Source organism: Vicugna pacos, chromosome 12 (assembly GCF_048564905.1).
Source record: "Vicugna pacos chromosome 12, VicPac4, whole genome shotgun sequence".
NCBI classification, from domain to species: domain Eukaryota; kingdom Metazoa; phylum Chordata; class Mammalia; order Artiodactyla; family Camelidae; genus Vicugna; species Vicugna pacos.
The window spans coordinates 60,397,247-60,425,174 of record NC_132998.1 but is presented as its reverse complement, the minus strand read 5'-3'; the positions used below and the strand labels follow the sequence as shown (position 1 = coordinate 60,425,174).

The 27,928-nt window shown below is 45.7% G+C and overlaps 1 protein-coding gene across 1 annotated transcript in view; it reads right to left on the bottom strand.

Annotated features, from left to right (window-relative positions):
* The window catches only part of SREBF2 (sterol regulatory element binding transcription factor 2), a 54,667-nt gene extending 27,520 nt beyond the window's left edge, over window positions 1-27,147 (bottom strand). The window contains exons 1-5 of the mRNA XM_006207136.3: window positions 26,889-27,147; window positions 4,146-4,607; window positions 2,937-3,118; window positions 2,098-2,244; window positions 449-670 (exon numbers count right to left, since the gene is read on the bottom strand). Coding sequence (XP_006207198.2) covers window positions 449-670; window positions 2,098-2,244; window positions 2,937-3,118; window positions 4,146-4,607; window positions 26,889-26,976 — 1,101 coding nt within the window. The 5' untranslated portion in view covers window positions 26,977-27,147. The remainder of the gene's footprint in view (window positions 1-448; window positions 671-2,097; window positions 2,245-2,936; window positions 3,119-4,145; window positions 4,608-26,888) is intronic.
* Between the last annotated feature and the right edge of the window lie 781 nt (window positions 27,148-27,928).

The following is a 27,928-nucleotide window of genomic DNA, read 5'->3' as shown; positions in this document are numbered from 1 at the left end:
TACAGAGGTAAAGATAAACAGATAACAGATGTAAAAAACCCCTACGTGCCAAAGCCAAAAGATACATTCATTGAAACACCAAAAATACATGAAAAACCAATTTCCTCTATTTGCTCTTGGTCAAAGACTCAATCTCCACTTTTTCTCCTCCCTAAAAGGTTAAAATATCATTAGCCATCCCTGAATACAACTAAACATTTGCCAAAAAAGTCCTTGGTCACCATAACTGCAAAGCAGAGTCAAAGGTCCAGGCAGGCCACTCCTTGCCAACTCCCAGCGGTTAATATTTTATAATCTTGGAATTTCAAAACACCAAGACGCTTTAGTAAGATAGCACCTCTAACTATTCTTGCCTTCACTCAGCTTGGTCCTGGATCTTCCTAAACTCCTGCAGCAAAGACAGAGAGGAGACGACGGGGCAGGAAACACCATTCTGTGTGGTGCCTACCTTGGCATCTGTTCCCATGACCAGGTCCTTCAACTCGATGATTTTGTCATTGATGGAGGAACGATACCGCTTCTCAATGATGTTGTGTGTCGTCCGCCTTTCTCCTTCTTTGGGGGGCTCGAGCTGCTTGACTCCCCCGGGTACTTGCTTAATGGGCACCTTCTCTTGCCCCATCATCACAGGCATCGTGGTCAGAATGGTCCCACTGCTGCCCACCAGGGTCTAGAACAGACGCAGGGCAGAACGACCACTTGGTCAGCCTGAGTAAAGCAACCTCACAACATGAACCTGCTGGCCCTGGCCATGTGGTGTCACCTGAAAACTGTGCGGTCTGACACGCTTCCTAGGTTAATGAAGTCCAGAAGCCTGAGGAGCAACGGTACTTCAGGAACTAGGCCCCTTCCAGAATCACTGTTGATTAATCCTGTGCCACAACAGCATTAATGTGGACAACTTGCTAACCTTGATGCAGCGATGCCAGAAACATGTCGAATGATTTCTGCTTTGCTGTCAAACCCTTAACCACCTCCGAGCCGGCACACAGTGCACCCTGTCACTCTGGTTCTAGGGAAAACTCTCTCCTGGTGCATGATACATTTTTTTCCTCTCACATGATGGTGAAGTAACTTACTGCATTTCCTTTGGCCATCAAGAAGCTCCAGGGCAGAACTGACCATCAGAGCCATTTTATTAAATAAATAGACCAACTACAGAGGATTTCCCCCTGCCTTCCTCTCAAATCTGCTTTCCTTTCTTTTTCTCTTTCTACTAATTTTAGTTTTATTTTCTTCAATCAGTAGCCTCAATATCCAAATGGCTAATGAATAAGCTTCTCAACTTCATTAGTCATCAAGAAATAATTCACACATAGTAAAAAGCACATGTTTTAAGTGTACGGCTTGATGGAATCGTTATGTACGTATACTTGTGTAACCAAGATAACCCAGACGAAGACACAGACCAAGGCTACCCCTTAGAAAGTCCCCTTGTGTCCCTCCCCGCTCTTTGTAATCACTGCTCTGACTTCTGTCACCGTCTTCTTGAACTTCGTAGGAATGACATCACTGGCATGAGCTCTTTTGAGACAGGCATCTTTTGCTCAACATACTATTTTTGAAGTTCATGCAGTTGTATGTAGCAATAGTTCTTTTTGGATGGATATTTGGGTTGTTTCCAGTTCTTGGCTTTAATGAACAATGCTTGCTTTTGAATTTTGATCCTTTTTTTCATCAGACTCTCTTGCCACAAGATGCTGACAGTGGCTGAGACCCTACAACTGAAGTATGGGTGCATTCCATGTCCCCACCTTGGAGCCCCTCCCTGCCTGGGGGGCCGAGGGTCCTTCAGAAGCTAACCCTCCATCAGCAGAACCCAAGAGGCAGATGGTCCTGTGTGAAGCTGCTGCCCAGAAGCTGGGCTCCTCTGCTGCTCCCCTCTTCCCTTCACAAACCCTCATTCTCCCATATAACAGCACATCAGAGCTGGTAATTCCCAAGGGGAAAAAACTAAGAAGGGGTGATTTTGTAATTTGACTGACACATTCCATAGAGCTTCCGTGTCTATTCAGCGTCTGGAAGCTCTGTTAATGTCTGAGGCCGAATATCCCCAAGAAAGGAGGAGGAGGTTGGGGCACGGGAGGCAGCTCCTACCGGTACTTGAAGGGCGGCTGTCTGGATGGGGGTGGTGAGGGCAGTGAGGGCTGGGTTCTGGACTGCAGCCATGACTGGGCTGCCATCTGTCTTCAGTGTGGTCAAAACAAGGGAATCTGTCTTGATGATCTGAGGCTGGACCAGGACCTGGATAGAAAAGGAAGAACGGGAAAAGGAAGGTAGCATTATTTTCTATTTTGCATTACTTCTAACTGCATAGACCCTTCAAGAAAGAATTACAAAAGATTCATCAAACTGAGAATATAGCATAATTACTGACTTGAGGGGGACAAAGAGTACAGCTAAAGGGGGCTCTGGGTTGTAAGGTTGAAAGGCTTGGAGCAGAGCAGTGCCAGTGGCCTAGCAGGGGCCAAACAGGCATGGCTTGGGGTGGAGGGTGGAGGGGAGAGATATCTGATTTTTGGAATCTGATTTGGAAAACTTAGGAATGCCATGAATATGGCTGAGAAGCAAAAATGATAAACTGTCTTTTTTTTTTTAAAGATAAATTACTTCATTAGTTAGAAATACAGCCCACTACAATACATGATTTTAAAACATTTTGGTACATTTCCTTCCAGTTTTATACCCATTATATGTGTAAATGAGCCAATACACTGGCATTTACTGAGTTAATGTGAGTGCCAGTGTCCCTCTACAGATGTGACTTCTGCCAGGTGTCTATACGCAGTGTCTCGTAAGGTCCAGGCACCCTACCTGCCCTACGAGCTGCTCCCTTACACCCCGCTGGTCCTTCTTAGTATGCAGACCATGTCTCCAACCAAAAACCAGCCAACAGCCCCAACCAGAGCCTCCTTGAATCCTTGTCGGCCACCTACCGGGACCTGCTGCACCTGGGGCGCGGCAACTGTCTGCACCGTGGCCGGGGCGAGCGTCTGCAGCGTGCCATTGGCTGTCTGCGTCAGCACCCGCTGGGCCTGCACCGTCTGCACCTGCTGCTGGATGGTGACTGGCTGCACCTGGGAGGATGTCACTAGGCTTTGGACCTGAGGCTGAAGGACTTGGGAGAAGAGAAAAAAAGTCACGTGGATGAGGGCTGCATTCTGTCACTGTAGCTGGAGCAATAACCAAGGATGGAGTGCCTCATAACGATCCCAGCCCCACATCTGCTGCTGCAGAAGACACGCACGGCCATTTACAAGCTGGGCTGGATGACAAGAGAACCCCATAAAGGCTGCATCAACTTCTGAGGGGACAAGTACAAATTATTTTAATACTCTGGGTGCTGGGGTGGAGGTGAGGGAAGCTAATCAGCAAATGACTACAACCAGCAAGGGAGTTAATGGAGGGCAGAACAAACAACACCCTGGGGCTTCATCTCCTCCCGTGAAGCCAATGGAATGTGTACTTTGAGATGATTGTCTCAGCCTTTTGCTGTCACCTCCCCCCAGCCCCTGAACACTTGAAGCCCACTGAAGTACCATCAGATCCTCTGAAATTAGTAGAGCAATACTAATCCCACCCAAGGCTCCCCATAGAGTCAGAGGGAAATCTGATGAAAAGGTGCCGGGACACGGCACAACACAGAAAGTCCCTCATTCACTTAGCCCTCACCGAGGGTCTGCTGTGAGGCCTGCTACTCACAGACTTGGCACCTGTGTTAAAAGGCGCCTTCTTTTCCATAGTGGATGCTCAGGAGGTGTTTGCTGGATGAACAGTTCTCAACCTACAGGTGCTGAGATCTGCCTGGTGCCTGGATAAGTTTCAAGACTAATTTTATTCAAGCTTCCACCTCTAGTTACCAGGACAGCTCTGTGTCTACTGTGCTTGTTGGATTCTTTGACCAAGTGTTCTTGAAGCAGCCACAACAGATATGAAGGTAATGTGTTAAGGCTGAATGTGAACGGTTCCTACACCACCGTTCTTACGGCCAGGTGCTGAAACTTGCTTCATACAGGACCAGATGGATAGATTCTGTCATCCCCAAAGAGGACAGAACTATTTACAGTCTACCTTGGAAGTGTCTGCAAATTGGCACATAAACTTTTGAACTAGCCAGTCATTATCAGATCTGAGTTCTGAGTCACCTTGAAAGCTGGTAGCGGCATTCTGGTATATCAAAGGCTGCTGGATGATCCTCGTCTGGGGGGCAGTGCTGAACGTCGGGGTGATCATTACTGTCTGCTGCTGCAGCTGAGCCTGGGGCTGGGGCTGGGGCTGCGGCTGGGGGCGGGGCTGAAGAACGGGAGTCGCCCTTGGTGGAGTGGGAACCGTGGTCGGGGGGACCTTGACTTGTAGGGCTGGGGTCGGGGGGGTGGCGGCCGAGGGAGAGAAGGAAGGTAAGGGGGCTTGGCTGAAGGGTCGCTGCATTGAGGGGTCCCCGGCTCCAGCTCCGGCTCCACCACCACTGTTCCCGCCATTGCTGCTGCCGCTGGTGCCACCGCCGCTGGTGCCACCACCGCTGCTGCCACCAGGGAAGGAGTTGCACAGCTGCTCTGAGAACAAGTCGGGGAACTCTCCCACTTGATTGCTGACAAACTGCAGCATCTCTGTGAACACATGGAAAGGGTAATTTTAACTGCCAACCAAAATATCTATTAACTTTCAAATTTGCCTAAGAAACTGAGACATGAAAATCCAACGGTTTTTCCAAGACCACAGCAGAAATGGGTCACCTCTCTTCTCGTGCAGGGAATCAACTGGGCCAAGAAGTCTAACCATGTAAGAGTGTGACAGAACTTCATCTGTCTGATGTTCTTCTCTCCTTCCACCTCCAAGCCACCTTTCTACCCACCTTCCTGATGGTCTGTATCAGACCTAACAGGAGCTACCTCTGTGCTATGTGAGTGTTGCTTTTGGAGGGAGCTGTTGGTCCCATTCTACAGTTGGGGACACTGGGGCAGAAAGTGGGTAGTCGCTGCCCTGAGTCTTCGGAGCTTTGTAGCCTTGCACTGTGAGGCCACCTCCAGTCTCAGTGCTGCTCCCGGTAGCAGAGCAGGAGTCACGTGGGTCTCGCTGCAAAGCTGTGCCAGACCCTAACTCTCCTTGCCACGGGCAGCCTTCCCTCCTCACCACAGGTAAGTTCTGGGCCTTCTCTCCAAGACGAGAATATCCCTGGGCACTGTTGGTGCCCTCAGGAGCACTCAGGGATGACAAAGTTGATGACCTCGGAATCATGGAACTTTCAGGGTGGAATGGATGGAAAGATCACATGTGAAGTCCAGAACAGGGAAATCACTTGGCCAAAGTCACACAGCACCTCAGGGCACAGCAGGGATCAGAAACAGTTCTCTGAACTGCAGCTTCACGGCCTTCTGTTGAACCTCAGTGCATTCACTGTCAGGTCAAGGCAGAACAACCTGGGCCCTGGACTCTCCTGGCTGTGCCCCCTCCCTTTGGGCAAGAAGTCTCTGGGGCCAAAGGGATGTGTCCACCTGGAGGCCTTGTTCCCTTCCAGATCATGCTCCAAGTACCTGTCCAAAGGCCTTCAAGCCTGCTTCCAGGGCCTCTTCCCCTGATTCATCCTCCCAAAGATTTACTGCACCTAATCCACAATGAACAACTCACTTCTCATGCCCTCTTCCTCCCCAGAGGGCTGGTCCCCATAAGGAGTCTGGGACCTCAACTCTGTCCCAGGTAATTTTACAATTCTCTACCCTGTCCACATTCTCTCCCCCTTTCCTCTCCAATAAACTCCCAAGAAGCTACTGCTTGTTCCTAAACTGTGGCACGCTCCTCTCAGAACACTGAAGGCCACAGGATGCTCTGATTTGGTCACCAAAAAGAAAAAAAAACAAACAAAACCCCCAAACACTATCTCCATTCATTCTCCAAGCCTCTACCAGCAAGTCATTCCTACGTCTCCAGCATCATGAGGGGTGGGGGTGTGGGGGCAATCTGGGATATGAAGTCTTAACACTAGGCAAGCAGAAAGCTAGTGGTTTCTAGTATGACTTCCATGTCGGATAACCAGAGCCTAGCAGCTCAGCACGTTCAGTGTTTAGTCAGTTCAACCAACTGGCAAAACAGCATCTCACCAGATTAAATGACTACACAGTGGCATTACTTACCAACACCTCGACACTCTGCTCTGTCCTCACTCAGTCTGTTGTGTGTGGGAGGGAGAAATGGGCAGAATGCCACAGATATTGTAACTCGTACCAACCAATTCCAATTTCTTGTGCATGATTAAACTAAGAGCTATCCTCAAACTCAGCACAAAATTTAAACAAAACAAAATTTAGTGCTGACACATTCCAAGAACAACACAAGATTATAAAACACTTTAAGAAAGTGATTAAGAGAAACCCAATAATTTGTCGAGCTTTCCAGAACTCCCATAAAACCCAACTCTGGGGAATCAACAACAGAGAACTGCTTTGTGAGCCAAAAGAACATTACTCCCTGGTTGATTGTTCTAATCCACGGAAAGCAAAGAAGAGCAAAAGGCAAAAGAGACCTGGTAGATGGACACAGGCTTTGGCACAATGTGGGTCTCAAAGGGCCCATCTGACCAGATGTGTGAAGGCCTGCAAGTCACTTCTCTTTACACCCGGGTTCTCACAAGTGGCTGCCCTAAAAAGACTCACTTGGCTTTGTTGTGAGGATTAATAAGATAATTCATGCAAAGTGCTTGGTGAGGGGCCGATCCTCATAAAGGTCCCTCTTAGCGGTGCTTCTAGGGCATCCCTACACGGGCACTTGGCTCCACTTGTCCGTCAAGTGCTCTCCAAAACCTTTTGTGGGGTAAGATATGGGCTGGCTGGTGAAGTAGCCTGAAGAGGTCATGAAGCTTAGTTCACGAAGCAGGTTAAGTGTGTTGTATGTAGGCAGATGGACTGCGACTGCTTAAATTGAAAAAAAAAAATCCTTTTCAACCCACACATGATGAGCTCCAGTGGCGCTATCTCCAGCCACGCAGATGGCACCGGGCTGAGTGGCTCGGAGGGGCTGTTAAGACTGAGCATTTGAAGGAAGAAGTAAGGAAGAGGTTCTAGGAGCCACAGCTCCAGCAGAGTGCACAGGGCCCTGGGTCCCCATCTGGCCCGCAGTGACAAGGAGTGCAGACGCCTGCTGCACAGAGGCACGGGAGTCCGCCCCAGGCGCGGTTCCGCTCTGCACATGCCAGCTCTACCCCGTGGGAACCCTAGCGTGTCCGTGCCTCCCCCGCTCCGATTGCTCAGCGCTGTGATCACACAGGCTCTCATCTCTACAGACAGCCAGGAAGCCTGGAAAAGGGAGGCCTGGGAGGAGGCACAGTCTTTATGGAGCTTTGAAAATGAAGTTCTGGTTCCTGCATGATGAGCGGCGGCCCTCAGAGCGCAAGGCCAGACACAGGCCTCCTTGGAGCTGGGCTGGCAGCCCCAGGCCTGCAGACCCCAGCTCACCTAGGAGGGGTGCCCCTGTCAGTTACCACCCCACCCCTCCCACCCCTCCTATCCCCCTCCAGCCACATTCCTGTGCTTAGCTGATTCTTAAACTAAGGCTGGGACAAAGAAAATAAATCGGGGTCTTTAAAAGCAGGTAACCAAAATTAGAGACTCCGGCCCCTGTCACCTATGCCTGACAGTCCCAAGCTTCATCCAGAGACCCCAAGTCCACATGCACTTTACAGAGCTTATGACCTGGAAATAACACAAGTCACTGTCTGGCTCAGTCTACTGGCATCTACTTGAGAATGAGGCAATTTGAAATCTGGTCAGATTAATTATGGTCAGGAATAAAGAATGTGAAGCCCCAGTTGGGGTAACATTGCCTCCAAAATGTAGTCAAAAACTCTTTCTTGGGTGTTTGTTACACATAGCCCTATTAGGTGCTAGAAGAAGTATTTCACAAAGGTCATTTATTCTTACATTTTCTATTTATTATGGACCTTGTGTTAGACAATGTTTTGAAATATTTTCTTTTTTAAATCATAAAAGTAACATTCACTACAGAGAAATCTAGAAAAAAGTTATATGAAAAAACAAAGAAAACAAACCATCCAGCAATTCCACAGTCCTGAGACCTCTCCTGTCAATGTTCTGATGTGCGTCTTTCCAGACTTCTTCTACCTAGCTTGCTGCAAACACAAGCTTGCACACATATGCAAATTGTTTTACCAAAATGTAATCATGCAGAAGATGCTATCCTGTCTTTGCTCCCTTTGCTTAATAAAACATGAAGAGTATCTAGGGTCAACCATCATGGATATAACATCACCCTTTTGGGGAGTCCCATGTGTTACACTGTGTTGTACTGTGGTGTAATAATGCACTAGAACTTAACCACTTGGTGATGATGGGTAAGTGTTTTCAACTCGTCAGCATTATTAACAACTCTGACAAAAATCTTGTACAAGAATCTTTTCCCACTTACCTGATTACTTTCTTAGGATAAATTTCTAGAAATTAGGTGGCTGGGTCAAAGGACAGGTATGTGTATTTTGGAAAGGTTGTAACAATCCATCCTCCTGCCAGTGTTCCCCCACATTTATTCCTGTCCATTTGATGGTGGGAAAAAATGACATCTAATTGTTCTGACTTACATGAGTGAGTAGTAAATGAGGTGGAACACCACCCCTCCCCATTTTATTGGCCATTTGTATTCCTTCTTTGTAAACTGCCTGCTTTTGACCTTTGTTCATTTTTCTATTGGGGCATTGTCTCTTTTTACTGATTTGAAAAACTTTCATATATTATGGATACTTGCTCTTTCTTATATATTTGCAAATATTTGCCCCACTTTTTTTGTTGTTGTTCAGGAAAAAGAATGACATAATCATTGTGAATTACCCTGTCCTAGCCTTGTAACTTGGGGAAAGTTTTACCTCTCTGAGCCACAGTTTTCTCATCTATAAAATGTGGCTATCAATCATACCTAACTTGTCATGTTCTTGAGAGATAATTCACATAGAATCTACGGCACGGTGCAAGGCACTCAGTATTAGCTAGTACATGTTTTATATAGTGGGTTTTACAAGTTAGTTTTGCTTTGTTTTTTTTTTTTGAAAATTCAAATTTGTTCCAATGCATTGGACATATCAGGGAACAATATGCACATAACATGAATTTTGTGCTTACTTGTGCATGAAAGAAACACTAAAAAATGCAGAAAACCCTACCCAGCTCAAATGAGCCACACAAGAAAACAAAACAAAAAAATGCACACACCTTAAACATCCACCAGCTCTGTCAGGTCATGTGCATGTGTTATGAATTATAACCACATCTGGGATCTGAAATTCCCATCTGACTTCAGATAACCCTCCTTCCATCACTTCACAGTAACTCACAAGCCGAATCCTTCCCACGCCCACTTCCACAAGCAAACCTCAGATATTTTTCAAGGTAGGGTGCTATATTTATTATAGAATTTATGTATTACTTAGCCACTTAACATCTGCAAAACTATGCTATTTTTAGGTTTATATCTGACATTTATTTGTAGACTTTAATTTTTATTATAATTATTTTTATTTTTATTGGGGTATAGTTGATTTACAATATATTAGTTTCAGATGTACAATTAGTAATTCAAAATTTTTATAGATTATACTCCATCTAAAGTTATTAAGTATCAGTTATAATCCCTGTGCTGTACAATGTATCTTTGTAGCTTATTTATCGTACACATGGTAGTCTGTACGTCCCTTTTTTCAGAATATCTATTTATTTTTTCTGTTGCCTTTTTTTCTCTTATCTGTGAAGTTTTTGAGTGTTGTGACCCTAACCCCATTTTCCCCATAAGCCCTGTGGTTTTTATTGCATAATTTTGCACAGGGCAGTGATTTTTAGGAATGTGTATGTTGCATAATTTTAATACTGCATAGTAAAATTACATGGTTTCTGTTCCTCATCCACAAGATTATAAGAATGCTGACCTAAACTTTCTTCACTTACTTTTGTTCATTTCATCTTTGACATTAGATCTGCCCAACAAACATAAGAACACAGAAGCATGGTGTGTGATGTGTACAGATCGTTGGAAATGAGATGGACCACAATGAGTCGGGGGGAGGGGAGTAAACACAAAGTCTAGTCCTCAAAAAGTATCCTTCTTGAGCAGCAACTATTCTGCTTTCAAGATGATGATTCTATCTTCCCTCCTAGGATATTTCTTTCTAATAATTAAAAAAAAATCTTAAAATCAAAAAAAAATCAAAAGTAGACTTGTATGAAACTTAACGATCAATGGTGAGACAACTTTTCACTTTTCCACCATTTTGCTATTTGTGATCATCACTGTTTATTCAGGATTTAAGTTATTACCATTCAAGTCACCAGAGGAGAAGTTAAGGAGCTGTGCTGTCAACCACACCCTTCAACATAGAAACCCTGGAATGCAAGCAATAACATAAGGAACAAAGGGGACAGTTATAACACTGGTGCCTAAAATCGCTCCACTCAAACACCAGCAGGCTCCTTCATTTGGTAAGAAGCTCAGAGCACATGGACAGCATTGTGTACTTTGAGGAGATTCTGGGTCACCGTCCTGGGGAAAGGGAGTCTGGACGAGGTGCCAAAATGACACAGTATGGCAAACTAGTGACTCAGGCATCCTATATTTTAAGCAAGGGATGAGTAAACTCTTTTTACTAGCAAAGAAATCACAAAGGAAAACTGGGTGGGGAGGTGGGAATTCTCAAATGCTTGTGTTTCATAACACATACAAATGTGTCATATATTCCTTTGCACATATCAAGTATTACATAATAAAATAAAACATTTGAAAATTAAGAGAAAAACAAAACACACAGGAAAGCCAAGTCATTCTCAAATGGTCTCTAGTCTGTTTGGTCGGGCTCTCTCCCCACCTGCCCAGGTTGGGTATCACAGGCAGCCCCAGAGGGCCCTAGATCAGCTGGCCAGTCCTGGCTTCGTTACCCGAAAACTGGGTTTGCTTTTTATTGGGTGTCCAGCCACAAGATACAACCAAGCCAGAGTAGGAGACAGAAGGATTTATTATTACTTGCAGCAAGTAAGGATCTTTCCCAAAGTAACCTCTTCCTGAACAGCAAAATTTGGGGAGTTTTAAGCTAAAGGTACGTGCCTATTCATGAGGGCGCTTGAGCAGAGGAGAATTCAGCATAGAACTGGGGCAAGGGTCCTTAGTTCCAGCAGAACTCGAAGATCTACTATTATGTATATCCCTTGAGGAGGCACTAGGGCTCTGCTTTATCACTGCAATCCTGTTTGCCTTTTCTCTGTGCCTGCATTCCTCTGTCCCTCAAGATCATTAATTACTAAGACCTGTTCAAGGGCAAGCATTGCAGTCAGGCTTAGATCACAAAATGGCTTAGGCCAAAATGGCTTCTCATGTCAAGAAAGCCATTCCTGGTTCTATTTCTTAGGGACCCCCTGATTTATCTGCTTACAGCTTCTCTGATCCAACATGCAGGGGACCTGAACCAGCTCTTGTGTTTCAATCAAGAGAGCGATCTTCAGCACTACCTTCAATTGCTCATTCTTCCGCTTCCCTCTGCCATGAGTTCACTATGAATTTCTGGCAGTTCTCCTTCCAGTATCACAGTTAACTCTTTGCTCTACGTCCACACCCTGCCTTGATTTCAACTGCAGCCTCCAACCCAGTGACAGTCGTCTTCTTTGAGTACCTTGTTGGTCTAACAGACTTTCAAAGCAAATCAAATTTCTTAAACACCAGCTTCATAGTTTCCTACCAATTGCTCCCTCCTACTCCAAGGGATTTCACTTCTCACTCACCTTAGCTCATCATCCGCCCGGAAAAGTACCCACCACCTGCCTTTGGGGGTGGGGAAGGTGATCTTGCCTCACCCTTTCCGCTGGTTACCACCCTCTTCCTTAATTGCACAATTCCATTTCAAAACGACTTATAATTACTTTCACCAAGGACTCTTTTCCACCTCAGATCCAGCCATCTTTTAGCTCTTGAACCCAACTGTGATAATTATTTGCTAAAAAAAAAACCCAAAATTTGAAAATAAGGAGTAAAAAGTACTGTGTCTCTTTAAAGTCATACCAGAGCACTCTCTAACCTGCCTACCTCAAGGTCATCTGATGCTCTACGGAAACATAAACTTATTTGACTTCATATTTACTACTGATAAGTGCACATTCTATAAAATTTGATGTTCATCTGTAGAAAATTAACAAGTTGCAAATGATTTCTGTCTGGTAAAAAAGATAACTTTGAAAGCTTTGTTTTTATTGCCCTGTAGGACATTAACCAGTTATGCATCTAAATTTGCAATGTTATTCCTTTTCTACCACATAAGTATCAGTTTCTTGCATCCTCCTTGGATCTAGCTTTGTTATCCTGCTGGTTTTCTCAATAATGTTAATAAATCTTTGACATGTGCTAATGATATATTAATAAAAAAGTATGTTTTTAACTTTAAAATTTTTTATTTTGCCACATTACATACAGTAAGATATATTTTTTAATGCTTTTCTTATATCTTGTGTTCTACAAGTGCATATACAAAATCTTCCACTCCCAGGTACCACAACAGGCATAAAGGATTCTGGCTGTTAGAAAAGCTGGCATTGATTCACTGAGATGCACTCAAATGCAACTTTCATGCAATCTATAGAAACATGCTTTCTGAACCAAAACTGGAAGGGACACCACTTCACTATGGGACAAATATTTTCAAAAGTTGGGTTATCCTGGAAAATCTAGATAAATCTATGCAATTTCTACAGAGCTTCCACTTTTGGTGAAGCAGGTTAAGTAAATGCAAAAGGTTTTAAATATGTTGAACATCCACTGTGTGCCAGCCCACAGAGATGACAAAACACCCTTCACCTCAAGGAGTTAGTGAAAGTGACACAATATGGCTGTGGTGATTGTCACAGCAGACAAGGAGGACACAGGGGACCTCCTCCTCTGTGACTCCAGCAGGTCAAGCACCTTTCTGATGAAGCTGGACTGAAGGCTGATCAGGATGCAAGGTGCATTCCAGGCCCAGGGAATCTCTTAAGCCAAGGCTTGGAGGCCTGGAGCTGCATGGCAGGTGGCTGAAGCAAATGGGTCACTGGAGGCCACCAGGCGAGCACGTAGTCGGAACACAATCACAAGTTCTGCAGCTCATGGTAATGAACTTGGTCTTTCTCCTTTAAAGAAGGAAAAGCCATAGAAATTTGTCCAGCTCTAGGATCGGGAGCCCCGCAGCTCAGCAGTTGCTCACCCTAGTTTGTACAGGGGGCTGCTCGCCTCCTCCAAGGGTCCCAAACATCATGAGCTCATTAAGAATCATTCTGAGCATATAAAAACAAACAACCCAATCAAATTGGACAAAAAACTTAAATAGACCTTTCTCCAAGGAAGACATACAGATGGCCAATAGGCACATGAAAAGATGCTCAACATCACTACTTACCAGAGAAATGCAAATCAAAACTACAATGAGGTACCTCACACCAGTCAGAATGGCCATCATTAAAAAATCCACAAATGATAAATGCTGGAGAGGGTGTGGAGAAAGGGAACCCTTCTACACTGTTGGGAATGTAATTTGGTGCAGCCACTACGGAAAACAGCATGGAGGTTCCTTAAAAAACTAAAGATAGAATTACTGTATAATCTAGCAACCCCACTCCTGGGCATATATCTGGAGGGAACTATAATTTGAAAAGATACATGCACCCCTATGTTCATAGCAGCACTATATACAATAGCCAAGACATGGAGCAATCTAAATGTCCATCTAGATGACTGGATAAAGAAGATGTAGGGGGTGTGTGTGTGTGTGTGTGTGTATGTGTATATATATATATATATATATATATATATATATATATATATATATATATGTATACACACATACCATGGAATACTAAGCCATAAAAAAGAAATAATGCCATTTACAGCAACATGGATGGACCTAGAGATTAAGTGAAGTCAAATTAAGATAAATATCATATGATATCACTTATATGTGGAATCTAAAAAAATTATACAAATGAACATATTTGCAAACTAGAAATAGACTCACATAGACATAGAAAACAAACTTATGGTTACCAAAGGGGAAAGGGGGGAAGGATAAATTAGGAGTTTGGGATTAACATATATACACTACTATATATAAAACAGATAAACAACAAGGACCTACTGTATAGCACAGGAAACTATGTTCAACATCTTGTAATAACGTATAATGGAAAAGAATCTGAAAAAGAATATATATATATGCATTTATAACTAAATCACTTTGCTATATACCTGAAACTAACAACACTGTAAATCAACTATACTTCAATTTAAAAAAAAGGAAATCATTCCAAGCAAAAACTTAGGGCTAAATTCTGACTTGAGAGGAGAACATCAAAATAGCTGAAACAAAAACTTCTTCAACTGATGAAGAGATTCTTCTGAAAACTGATTAAAGAAAAATCCTGGTTATGTATGAGGCTCTAAAAAATCATCAACACTAGCAAACAGGCCACCTCTTAGGGACTGTGTGAGGGAAGTGTGGCAAAGAATCATATTAAAGGAGAAAAGCAGAATCTCAAAAAGTTACACCAAGAACTAACTGGAAGGCCAAACAGAATGAGGATTCTCAACTTTAAATTTAAAAAAAAAAAAAAAGAGAGAACTGGCTGTGGAACCAGCAAGGCCAGGCTGTGAATCTAGTAACATAATTGCTGTGCTGCCTTTGGAAAGTTAATTAATCTCCCTGAAACTCAGATTTTTTACTTATAAATACGGGAATAATCCAAACTCTGATGGACATATATTAATATATAGGAATATGTCCAGCACATAATAAAATGTATTTGATATTTGATTCTTTCATAGTTTTTTTTTTAACATAACTTGAAAAAGAGATCTCTCCAGGTTGGATTCCAATTTAACCTTTGAATAGAAGCCAACAGTCATACTATTGATGTTTAAAAGCAAAAACAGCTCAGTGACAAAGCTAATAAACGTATTTTCTAATTAGAAATCATATTTACATTTTATTTAAATGTACAGAGATGATTATGACTGAAATTAAATCCATTTCATATTGATTCTATGTGGACAACATAATGGGTACTACTAACACCTACTTAGTACTTTACATAAGCCCAGGCTAGTATTATTATCCTACTTTATAAGAGAGGAAAATAAGGTTCAGAAACTTACTTGCCCAAGCCCCCCACATAAGCTACAAAGTGGCTGAGCTCAGATTTGAATTTATATCTGTATTTAGTTTCTGAGTCTCTCCTCCATGCACGCTATTTCCCCTACAAAACAAACACTGCTTGGATTTTACATTTACTCTCATCACAACTTGGAGGAAAGATGCAAGACAGATCTCCAGTGACAGTAAAGTGAGGAGAACCTAGGTGCGTGTGGAGGGGGCACTTATGTAATCCATCTCATTACCTCGGATATTAAGTTCAATGCTAATGGAAGAAGATTCATCTCAGGGTAACATGCATGAAACTCACTCACGGGGGAGTAGGGGAGAGAGATTTTTGCCTGGCTGTATTTCACAAGTATAACTTCCTCTCAAATTAATAAATTATTCTCCAAATGAGAACTTGTGCCTTGAAAAGATGCTCCTTTCTTAAACAGCATCTCTCTTTTTTCAAGTAAAGACAGACCAAAACAGACACATCCCTTAGGATGTGCATTCAACAAACAGCCGAGCCTACTGTGTGCCAGATACAGAACTGAACGCCTTCAAGAAGCACATGTTCTGGCAGAGAAACCCTGTGCAAACACCTGCCAGGGCCAGGTGCTGAATGTTAGGATGAAAAAAGGTGCACGATGCAAGAGGAACTTGTTGGAATATGTTGCTTAAAAAGCTTTTGTTGTTGATTTTTACTGCAATTTCTCTCAAGTGTGTGTATGAGTATATGTGTGTATATAGACAGAATTTAAATGTGATTTTTTTTTAAGCTGGAAAAGAGCTCATTAGTGTTGTCACCCATTGTTTCTGCTTTTAATACCTTGTTAGCACATCCACACTTCAGGTACACAGCTCGAATCACCCTGTGAGTGCTAATTCAAGCACTCTTTTGAATGAGTTATTATGTGCACAGCACTTAGAACAATGCCTGGCACAGAAGTGCTTTAAAGTGGTGGCGGTGGTAACTGTTACACAGGAAGAAACAAGTCCAAGTCCAAAGAGGGGGTGACCTGCACGTAGTCTTAGGCAGGGTGAGTCCGTGAGCAGCAGACTGAGGTAGGAGTCCCCTCCACCCCAACCCTGGCCCCGTGCTCTTTTCGAAGCACCCTGCTCCAGAAGTCACCCCAACAACCACACTGGGGGGGCTTCCTCTCAGGAATCCCCCATCCCCCTGACCCCTAGGGCTGCCCCACCTCACAGTGACTGAGCTCTAGAATGCTGCCACACCTAGAGTCCCCACTTTTGTGAGAGCCCCACCCCACACCCACCCTGTGCTCCAGCTGGAACTCAGACCTCCAGCCCTTACCCAATACTAAAGTAGAGGAACCAGATCTGTTGTCACCCCCATGTTTAGAAGGCTGTCCATCTTATTCCATTTATTATTTTTAAATGCTTGCTCTTAGAAAGAGGTCAAGAATAGACTTTGAGAACAATTAAGAAGAAAAAAGCCAATTAATAGTAGTAATAATAAAAATAGTACAGTATTGTAAACATTTACTGAGCTTTTACTACGTGTCAACAATTACGTTAAGCACTTTGCAGCGAATTCATCATTTAATCGCCACAACACTTTGAGCTGGGTGTCATTATCACCTCTACCTCACGCATAAGGAAAATGAGGCACAGAGAGGTTAAGTAACTTATCCAACAACGCCCAGTCAGCAGGTGGTGGAGCTAGGATTTAAATTCAAGCTCTGAGCCACCACACTGTACAGATGCTTTGTTTCTATTATTGCATGGATGTCACCAAACAGAGCCTGGCATTAGGCAGATGCTCAGTAAGAGCCTCGTTCTCAAATGAGAGGGAACACGTCCAGCTCAGGAAGGGAAGGCGTGTCATCCCAGGCGCTCCTGTATCTCCCTGCTCCTGCCCTGCATCACACTGTTCTCTCCCTCCCCTGGAACAAGAGACTACAAGTGGAGCAACACACAGAGAGTAAGTCTCCAAGGATTGTTCCTGCACAATTCTGCTCTGTGATTTGAGAGCCTCAAGCTGCACAACACCAGGTGACTGAGTGTTGACAAGTCAGGCACAAGCCACCTCACCCCAACTGTCCTCCTCCTGGGGGCAGTCTCCAGAGCAGGGACCTCAACCTTTTTCAATCCTTAAGGCATCCAGGCAAAACTGAAAGATCCCAAAGGCCCAGCAACCTCCCCTTCCATTCATTACCACACCCCAAATCTCTCTAAGACTATGGACAAAAATAAAAGCCAGTTATTAAACCATGCTACAAACAGCCACCCAGCATATGCACACGCTGTGTACCGTGGTGCCGGAAGCTGCAGGACCCTGAGTGCCCTGCACAGGACCCAGCATAGAGCAAGGGCTCCAAAGCGATGGTTCTCTTCCCACCTCCCAGGGAAGACAAAGAAGCCCAGCCAACTCCATAAACTGTGACAAGGGAGAGAACAGACAAGTGCCTCACAAAGAAAGGGCTGTCAGAGGGCAGAGAAAGGACTGCTCCATCCTGGCAGGCAGTGAAAACTGAGCCTAGAAGGAAGAGAGTTTTATGAGTTAGAAGAAGGATGGGTATTGCAGGCAAAGGAGGCAGTCTAAGCAAAGCCAGGGCACCAGGAAATGTCCTGTAGTCGCTGCAGTGGAGAGCACATGGAACAGAGTGGAGAGACGGAGTCGCTTACAGTTAAGTTGTGAAAGGCCTTATTGGCACCACACCGCCATGGCCTGGAAAATTTAGTGGACATCTGCCACTTCGGTTTTGTCTGTCATCATTCGACTGACCCGCCCATCAGCACCCTGATCTTCCTTTTGGTGAACTCCCACCAGGTGGTCTTGGTGGTAAGGCTTCCTGCCAGACAGCTCTGATGAATGCATGCTCCCACCAGGAACGTGACTCTTGCAGGAATGACCCCAGGAAGCAGGGACAAGGCAGAGATCACCTCCTGAACAGATCGCTCTGGGTTACCCTTAGCTGAGCTCTGCTGCTGAGCCTCCCTTGGCTCTGGCCCATTTTCCAAGTCTGGCTCTCCAGCTTTTCTGATCAGTCTGTGCACCATCCTTTCAACAACCTCATTTTCTGTTCAAGCTAGCCAGGGGCAGTTTCTGCTGCTTATCACCAAACTCCTGACTGATACAGAACACACAGAAGCAGGAGAGAGACTTGATCCAAATTGTGTCTGAGAAAGATAACAAGTTATCAAGAGTGTAGCCTGCAAATTACCCCGACACCTGAGCACAGTGGGCAAGGCTTTCAAAACAGCTGTTTGCCCAGCCTGGACACCGATTCTGCCTCCCGCAGTAGTTAGGTGCCCCTCCTAGACTCTATTTCCAATTTGGATCTTTGGGGGTGTACCCTGATGGACTCTGAGGTACAGTCAAGCTCCAGAACCTCTGTCCTACACTGTACTCTGCCCAGTGACTCATGTAATTCCAGAACAGGCCAAATTATTTCCAACTTTGGTTCAATTCTATTAAAATGAATACCTTGCCTTTCTAAATTCTTCTTTCTAACATTCTGTTCACTCACCCTTCACAACTCAGCTCAGAAGCCATGAGAATATTCCTGCTTGCCTTCCGTAGTGCTCCAAAAACTTGGAGTTTGTTCCTCTGCTGTATTCTGCCTGCTTGCTCAGATGGCAGCTCCCTGAAGCTTGAGGTTGTTTCATTCATCTCTAATACCCTGGAGTCTAGCACTGTGCTGAGAATACACTGGATACTCACTCCCGCTGAACTGGAATGAACACGTTTTAAAAATTAAATTAAAAATTGAAAAACAACTTCTGACCAGAACAGGGGCTCCGAGACAGGCTCCCCGAGTCAGAGCATCTCCCACCTCATTCCCACAGGGTGGGGAAGAGCGCGGGAGCCGACGTTAGGGGCCCAAGTTCAGCTCTTGACGCCACTGTATCAGCATGGGAAACTTCAGGCAAACCATTTTTTTCCTCTATGTCTCCATGTTTCCATCTGCAAAATGAGAATAAAAATCAAGCACCTATCCCACAACGCTGTTAGGATGACAGTGTTATCAGAAGGACCTGTACAAATCTAAGGCCTCACAGGAATGTTCACACTTAGAAGAAGCATTACCTCCACTTGTTGCTATGGATGGTGAGGGCCTGAGAGAAGCAGACGCTGGTTTAATAAGGCAGTTCCACATCTGGTTCAGCAGCCAGAATTTCATCACTTTTCCAAACTAAACCCCGAACCCAACAGACCAGTTTCACAGGACAAGACACAGAAGCCAGATGATAAGATTCATTCAGACATGTATTCATTAGCAATTCCGAAGGCCAGAGAGATGCAGAAAGAGCTCTGTTTTCCAGTTTCCAAGCCCTTCAATGGTTTAGGATTAGTTTCTAAACAGAGGTTCCCCAGAGAGCCTTACTCTGCGGCCCAGGCTCTGGGATCCTCTACTCATTAAAAAATTCCATCATGTCAACAAAGTTTAACCCTTGAGTCTTGTGGTCCCAAAATGGAACACTTTACCCTGTACTCTGTGACTACTCCTTTGTGTCCCGGCCCCCCATACCTACAAAAGCCCTTTCAAAAGGAGAAAATAAACATTCTAAAACTGTATTCTAAAAAAGGCCCCTTGGTCCTAAGAGTCAACCTGCAACTTGTAGTTCCTCATTTATTCTCAGATAGCCAAGGAGAATGTTATCATGTTTCAGCTCACTCAAATCTTACAGCACTTGTGGTGTAGACATCCCCCAGCCCCACCTTGCAGCAGAAACTAAGGCTCAGAGAAGTGCTGTGGGACCCAGGGGAAACCGCTTTAAGTGCTCAGCCTGGAGCAGATCATTTTTGATAAATACATGTGGACTGAGCAGAGGATCCTGGTTCTCTCTAGCCTCAGCCCACCACCCCACCTGGTGTTCACAACCCTGAAGACCACTTACATCAGACAGGGATTTGGCATGAGGTAGAGGAAAAGTACATGGGTTTTGGAGCTGGACTCGTATGGTTTGAGGTCACCATTCTATGACTTACTAGTTGCGTGGTCTGGGCCTCAGTTTCTTCATCTGTAACATTTCGTGGAATTGGAGAAAGAATTAAAAGCAAAGGTGAATGATGAGACAATGTAGGTAAAGGACCACAAACACCACATGAGGGCGGGAACCCTGCTTACCCTGCTCATGCTGTACCCAGAGCCCAGCCCAAAACAGGCCCTCCATCAGGGTCTCAACTGCAGGTCTAACCTGACACGGTGCTGGGCACATAGCAGGGGCTGCCAACAGTGTGATTTCAAAACCTCCAGTGGTCGCAAGTACAGAAAAGTCAAATGAGGAAGTGGGAGGCCAGGACAGAGGGGTCTGTCTACGTGCAACGCTGGGGGGCTGCGGTGGCGCCAGCTCTAAGCTGGCAGACATGCAGCAGAGACGGGCAGAATAAAAGGACTAGAGTTCCAGACTCTGGCTGGGAGCTGGGGGGACAGACCCTCTCCTCCACACTGGTGGGGGAGCAACTGCCACATCCACTGGGGACAGCAGTTTGACTGGATCTGTTACAACTGCAAGTGCACAATGAGCCAGAAGAGAATGTTAGTTCCTGCCCCTTTCTTTTATGTTTTCTCTCATTTGATTCTTGCAGCATTGACAGTGGAGATACCACATCCCCACTCTGACCCAGCAACCCCACTTCTGGGCATTCTGCACAGGTGTGAAATTAGGAATTTACAAAGCTATTTACCACAGCATGCTTTTAATAATAAGACTGGAAATATCGTTAAATGTCCATCAAAAAGGGAGTGAATGAATGAATTAGAGCATCCATGCAATGAAAAAACATGCAGCAGTGAAAAGGGGGACTGGAGAGCTCTCTAACATACATTGTTAAGTGAAAAAAAGGGTAAGCTGCAGAAGAACAAAGCTGACAGCACGTTAGCTATTTGTGAAAAATAAAATGAAAAGCAAAGGTGAAAATCATACTTGTTATTTCCTTCTATTTGCATTAAGTAAGTTTTGAAGGAGGTGAAAGAAATGAAAAAATGAATAACTTGGAGATTGTGGGCCCTAAGCAGATAGTGACAGGGCTGGGGCAAGACATTTCACAACATCTTTTTATATTTCTCATTCTGTCATATGCATGTATTACATTTTTGAAAAAATTAAAATATTTTCCAAGTAGTCCCAATCACCACAGTAATTTTTTTTTTTCTGGCGGGAGGATGTAATTAGGTGTTATTTATTTATTTATTTTTAGAGGAGGTACCGGGGATTGAACCCAGGACCTTGCGCTTGCTAAGCATGCACTCTACCGCTTGAGCTATACCCTCCCCCACCTTACAGTAATTTATAGCACAGGAAAAGTCTTAAAAATGAAAGGCTATAGTTGGCAGTGTGTAAAAGCTGTCACCCAGCTCTTCACTTGAAGAGTCCTCTTTGGGAAACAATGTACCAATGAACTAACTCCAAAATGACTTGCTCATCTGAGTTCAGGGCAACAGTACTCATGCTAATGAAAAACTGCAAATGATGCAAATGTTCCACAGGGAGGTGGATAGGTGTTTCCCTCCGCAGACGGATTACACTGGATTACATGGCAATTCCTTCTCCACTTTCAACATACAGCAGCCTGTAAGTGAAGATGTAACAATCTGTGTGCGCATTAATAAAGTTCAGACAAGAATCCAGCAGGAGAGAGAATCTGATATTCAAGAAATGCTATCTGATAAAGTTGCTTAAGAATTCCCTTTTTTTCCCTTTGTTTGTATGTGTTTAATGTTTACTAAGCAACTATTTTATTTTATTCTTTAGGGGGTGGGGGAGGAGATAATTAGGCTTATTTATTTATTTAAATGGAGGTACTAGGGATTGAACCCATGACCTTCACTGAGCTATACCCTCCCCTCAAGAAATCCTTTTTAAAATTACAAAGTTGAGCAAAAAAAGACCTAGTTGAGATATAAGCAAAAATATACTTTTTAAAAAAAATGCCAAGACATCAGCTGAGTATGATTATGACAGAAAAGACTGTTCAGTGAAAGATAGGCAGCACTCAAGAACACTGGGCCAAAGGCCTGAGCGTGAATGCAACATTTGTCAAGGGCGAGGGCAAAAGACCCAGGAAGGAGGAGAAACCCAAGGAGACTGACTCAGTGGTCTCAGCAACTCCAGATGGGTCCTGGGAAACAGAACTGGGTGAGGTCAGGAGCTAAAAACTGGTAGAAAATAAATAAGCTAAGAGCAACAGCAGCTCTTTCAACCCAAACATTAGTGACAGTGATATATATTCAAGTGTCAAGACAAAGCTTTTAAGTATCACAGAGGTAAAAAGTAGACCTATGCTTAACCTCACTGAACAGTTTTTCCGAAGTATGACTCACTGGAGAAACATGAAGTCAGTTTCCACCCCTCCTACTCACCTCCCTTCCCCAGTGTTGTGCTGGCCACACCCTCCCCAATACCGGATTGACCACTCCAACCTTCCCAGTGATGTGGACACCCAGGCCAGGGGCCCACCCAACACTCTGAATTTTCCTTTCCTTATTAGACACCTTTACAGAGCCAGGTACTGTCAAAGGACTCTGCCAAAGATGGAACTGACTGCTGGGAGAAGCCAGCAGAGGCCCAAGACTAGGGTGTGGGATGGGCTACCAGCAAGAGGACCACATGAATGCAGGTATCTGACTTCGTAAGCCCTTCAGAGCCCACCAAGCAAGGACAGTGCTGACAGCTTGGTTACATTAGTGTACATCATCATGGAACTCAGAGCACCAAGGATAAAGACAAGATCCCACAAGCTTCCAGAGAAAGTATGTCACACACAGAGGGTGAAGAATCAGAATGGTATCAGATTTCTCAAACAGTAGAAGCTAGAAAACAACTAGGCAGTGCCTTCAAAATTCTGATATAAAATCATGTGCAGCCTAAAATTCTAAACTCACCCAAACTAGCAAATTGGAGAGGTTAGAATAAAGATGTTTTCAGAGAGGAAAGGCCCTTCCCTAAACTCACTTTCAAGGTACTTTCTTAGGAAGCTACTGGAGGATGTGCTCCATCAAAACAAGGGAGTGAAAAAAACAAGAACTAGGGAACAGGGGCTTCAACATCACCGCCCGGGGTGACGGTTAAGGGCAGTCCCAGGATAAGTGGTGAACAGCAGACCTGGACAACCGTAAGATGGGGCAAAAAGAGGGAAAGCTCCAGAACAGACATCAACAAGGGGGATAAAAGGAACTGACCACCATACTGAGTTTGTCACAAGATTTAGGGCTGATTTAGTTACAGGAACATGGAAAGTAAATAACTGAATAAATGGGGCTTTTATAAGCCCTAGGAAAAAAACAAACAGCAACAAAAATGTAGAGGATCTACCAAAGAGTAAAGAAAACACATATCCATAGAAAAATCTGTACACAAATTTTCATAGCAGCTTCATTTATAAAAGCCAGAAAGTGGAAACAACCTAAAGGTCCAACAACTGATGAATGGCAAACAAAACATGGTGTATCCACATAAGGGAACACTGTGCTGCAACCTGGGTGAACTTCAGCATTATGCTAAGTGGAGAAAGCCACACAGTGTATGATTCCATTTATATGAAATATCCCGAACAGGCAAATCCGTAAAGACAGAAACTAAATCAGCTCGCTGCAAAGTGTCTTCGACCTTCTACAAAGAGAACAGCTGCCTCTACGTGCCCCCCACCCACTACTGTCAACTTCCTTCTGGGTTATCTAGCCTTGGATGGCTTCATCCAACTGCTCTGTCAAAGGTGGGCCTCCTAACTGCTGAATCCCATGACTCCTTTCATGACCTTGTCATCCCTGCTGTCCTCTGCGCACTGCCTCCATCATCCACTAACTGCTCCTCGTTTCCAAGGTGCTCATCTCCCCTAGTTTATTATACTTCCTTCACCTGATCTGACCTTTGGTTCTATCCTCCTCTCTCACCTCTATCCTCAATTCATCAACATGGGTGACTATGCCTCAATCTCCAACCCCAGTTTTGACCTTCTCCAGAGTATCTGCCTCCCATTTCCTACTGGCACCTCAATTTCAGCCCTTTTAAGACAAATTTTTATCACTGCCCCCAAACCAGCTCTTCCGGCTGGCTTCTGAACCCTCCCAGGATCAAAGATTTAATGGAATCTTAAAACTCCACCTCTGCTCTGCCTTCAGGGCCAAGCTTTCAATGAGGCCCTTTCCTGTCATGTCCAGCATCTTGCACAATGCCACTTCCTATTCCCATCCTGTCACCCTCTCGGTATCATCATCTCATACCCAGACGGCTACCTCCTAGAGCTCTCTAGGTTGCAAGTACCCTCTCTCCCCCACCACACTTACAAAGGAAGCATATGTATTCAAATCCACAGAGTCTCTTCTTCCTCACCCAAATGGCTCCTTTCTAGGCCAGTCATCTGGGCTGGCCAACCCTGATCCAACTCAACACCAAGGGCTGGGTCTAGAAGTACTTAGAATCCTGCCTGGCTCAAGGTCCCTGGATTCATTTGGGCATTCCAGAAATATTTAGTTCTAGATGACAGAAACAAAATGAAGGCTCTGCCCTGAGGGGCTGACATTCTGGAGAGGGGATGGATGGATGAGGAAATATTCAGGGATATTTGTATCTGTAAAACATGAGCCTTCAGCCTGCCCAACCCTTCTTTCCTCCAAGGCCCAGGTCAAGGGCCATCTCCTTGGTATGGTCTTCTTGGTAAGCCAGACCTTACCAAGCTCCCTAGATGCTGAGTTTTACTTACTGCTCTGTGTTATTGTGGGCTGTTCGATACTCGGGCCTATGGTTTTATTACTCATCTCGAGCTCCATGAAGCCATAAAATTCTATCTTTCCTACCTTTTCATGCCCCATATAGCTCAGAAAACACAGGTGGCACTTGAATACTTGTTGACCAATGAAGACAAGGAGCCATTTTTCCCCAAATCTAATTGGAGCCCCTGTGAAGCCACTGAATCACTGTAGTAGTTTCTAGAATGTACATTTTACTCAGAAATCTATGGGGATAAGGTTAATACTTAACCATTAGGCACTTTAACACATTACAAATTAAGACAAATAGGAATCAATTTTAGAATACGAATGCAAAATGCACATGAATTTCGTTGTGTGAGGTTGTTTGCAGGCAGCTTTGGACACACTCCTTACTGGCTACCTATCCTTGGGTAAGTGAATGAACTAACCGGAGCCTCAGTTTCAGGATCTATGAAAAGGGGATGAGTGTAGTATAACAATTAGTCTCTACCTGATGACACTTGTTAAGGATTAAGAACATTAATGCATGAGTGCTTAACACAGTGCCTGACACATAAGTACTCAAAACATGTTAGCTGCCCTTGTTAAGTTTCAAGAACTTTTCTCCCCTCTTTCATCAACACATCTCAGTATTTAGCAGCACTCAGTGGAAAAGTCTGTGGTTAGACCTGGGGCTTCATTTAAGGGTCTTACCACACTGCCCGGATGACCAAAATCAGAAAACAAGGTCAGGCCAAGGGGTGAAATGTTACAGAAGCAAAATGGGAAACAGATCCCTTTCAATTAGCTGCTGCCATTTCTCTCTTCACCTAGAAAAGAATCTTCTGCTGTTTTGGTTTCTTTACCTGTATAGATTGTAACTATCCTACCTGCCTGTAAGCCTGTAGTTAAGACCTTGGATATGAAAGTACTTTGTAAACTCAAGAGCACAATGCACCTGAGTTACTGATTAAGAGTATGGGTTCTGGACAATCTAAAGTGAGTGACCTTAGACAAATTAACATCTCCTGGCCTCAGTCACCTCTAAAATGGGAGCAATGAGAATATCTATCTTCAAGAGATTGTAGTGAGAAATAAGTGAAACAATATAAAAGTGTCTGGGGCCTGGAATACCAGAAGAGCCCAACTATTATTCAGAGCTGTTATTATGACAACTGACCTATTTATTGGAATCCTCACCCCCAAGCATCAGGTAAAAGCTTGATGTAGCGACACCAACACTGACCCAGGAACCATGCTCCGTAACCAGCTGGGTGACCCTGGGCAAGTCGCTGACACTCTCCAAACTTTGGGTTCCGTGGTCACAAAATGAGAGGACTGCAAGAGAGGATCCCTGGGTCCTACCAGCTCTTCCTCTCAGCTGTTAAGGTCGCCGGAACAAAGGCCACCCGCTCCCCAGTCTGTCCCCGAGGGGCCACAACTCAAAATTCCTGCTGCTCAACTCCCTCTGCAGCGCGACAGCAGGAGCGCCCAAATCTCTATCCCAGAAAGACGCGTCCACACTCCGCCGACCCCGCTCGCTTCATCAGCCACTTGCTTCCGCAGCCGCTCGCTGCCCAAAGTTTCCCCAAGCGCCGGGAGCCTCGGCCGTGGGTCAACCCCGGGAAGATCAGGGGTTAGGGAGCAAAGCCTGGGGGCCCGACCCCCGGAATCCCAAAGCCGCCCACGCGGCGAGTGACAGGTGCGACGCGGAGCCGCTGGGCGAGCTAGCGGGACCTCCCGCGGCTCGTGTAGGCGCGCGAGGGAGGCGGCGGTCGCGTGCTCCCCCCAGGCCGCTCCCGCCGGGCACCCGCGACGCCCCCGGTTCGGCGCTCCTGGCCCCACGACCCTCGCTTCACTTCCGGACACGAGGCGCCCCACAGCAGATCCCACGGCCAGCCGGAGCGGAGAGGCCGGACGGGACTCAAACCCTCAGCTCCTGGAACGGCTGGGGACCCGCGGGGCGACCGCGCGTGCCGGTTCTTCCCGCGCGAGATCGGGCTGCCAGGGGTGGGCGCACGTGCACCCGCGCGCGCCGCCGTAACCCCTTCCTCCCCGCGCGCCCCCGCACTTCCCCCCCTCCGCCCACCACTCACCGTCGATGTCCCCCAGGGTCAGCTCGTCGCCCAGCTCCGTGAGCGTCTCCATGGTCTCCAGACCGCCCAGCTCGCTGCTCTCGTCCATCGCCCGGCTTGGCACAGAAGACCCCCTGCCGTCCCGCTCAGGGAGACGCGGGGGTGGTGCCGCCGTCACCGCCCATGACACCCAACAGCCCCGGCCCGGTACCGCCTCACCGGCCGGTGCCAGCCGCCGCCATGTTTGCGCCGTGCGGGAGGGGCGGGGCGGGATTCCCCCGCCCCAACCCGCGCCCTCTGTGGCCCCGCCCCCAGACCGCGCACCCCCTTGTTTGTTGTCAATGGGACCAGGCTGGTCACGGCCAATCCGCGCGCGAAGCGGCGCGTGGGGTGATGGCGCGTCAACGATCAGCAGCTCAGATTTGCATAACGAGGCCCTGCCCCTGGTGGCCTCTTAGCGAATGCGGAGAGACGCCTCCGAGCCCTCAGCCCCACCTCCTTCCCCTTGTTTAAAGGAGCCTCTCCCTTTTCTGTTGGTTCGAATCCACAAGCTACTCCATCCACCCGCTGGGGGTGGAAGGGTTAATATGTTCCACTCCCGCCCGCTGGGCGACCCCAAAGCCAGCCGAGAGCACATTACGTCATCTTCCCAGCTGTTTCCCTCCCCTGAACCCCGTCCAGCCCACATGGGAGAGCCGGTGGAATCAAATCTGGACCCCTAACACTGGGGCCTGGAGTCTGGAAATCGTTCCAGTCGCGTTCATCCCAACTCCGTTACAAAGGCGGCTACGAAGGCTCGCGAATTGCCTAAGTGCAGAGCGTATTTTACAATCTCTGCGCCTTTGCACCTGCCGCGACCACATGCTTACTCCAACGGCCTGAGCCCGGTACCTCAGAATCTCCTGCAGTCCTTTAAAATGTCAGTGCCCAGAACCACCACAGGCCTCCTGAGCATTTTAACAAAGTTCCGCAGGGATTCCGAGGTGCAACCCACACACGGAGTCCCACTCCTTCAATCACCTCACTTCCCCGTCTTGCAGCTGGTCACGATGTAAACAAAT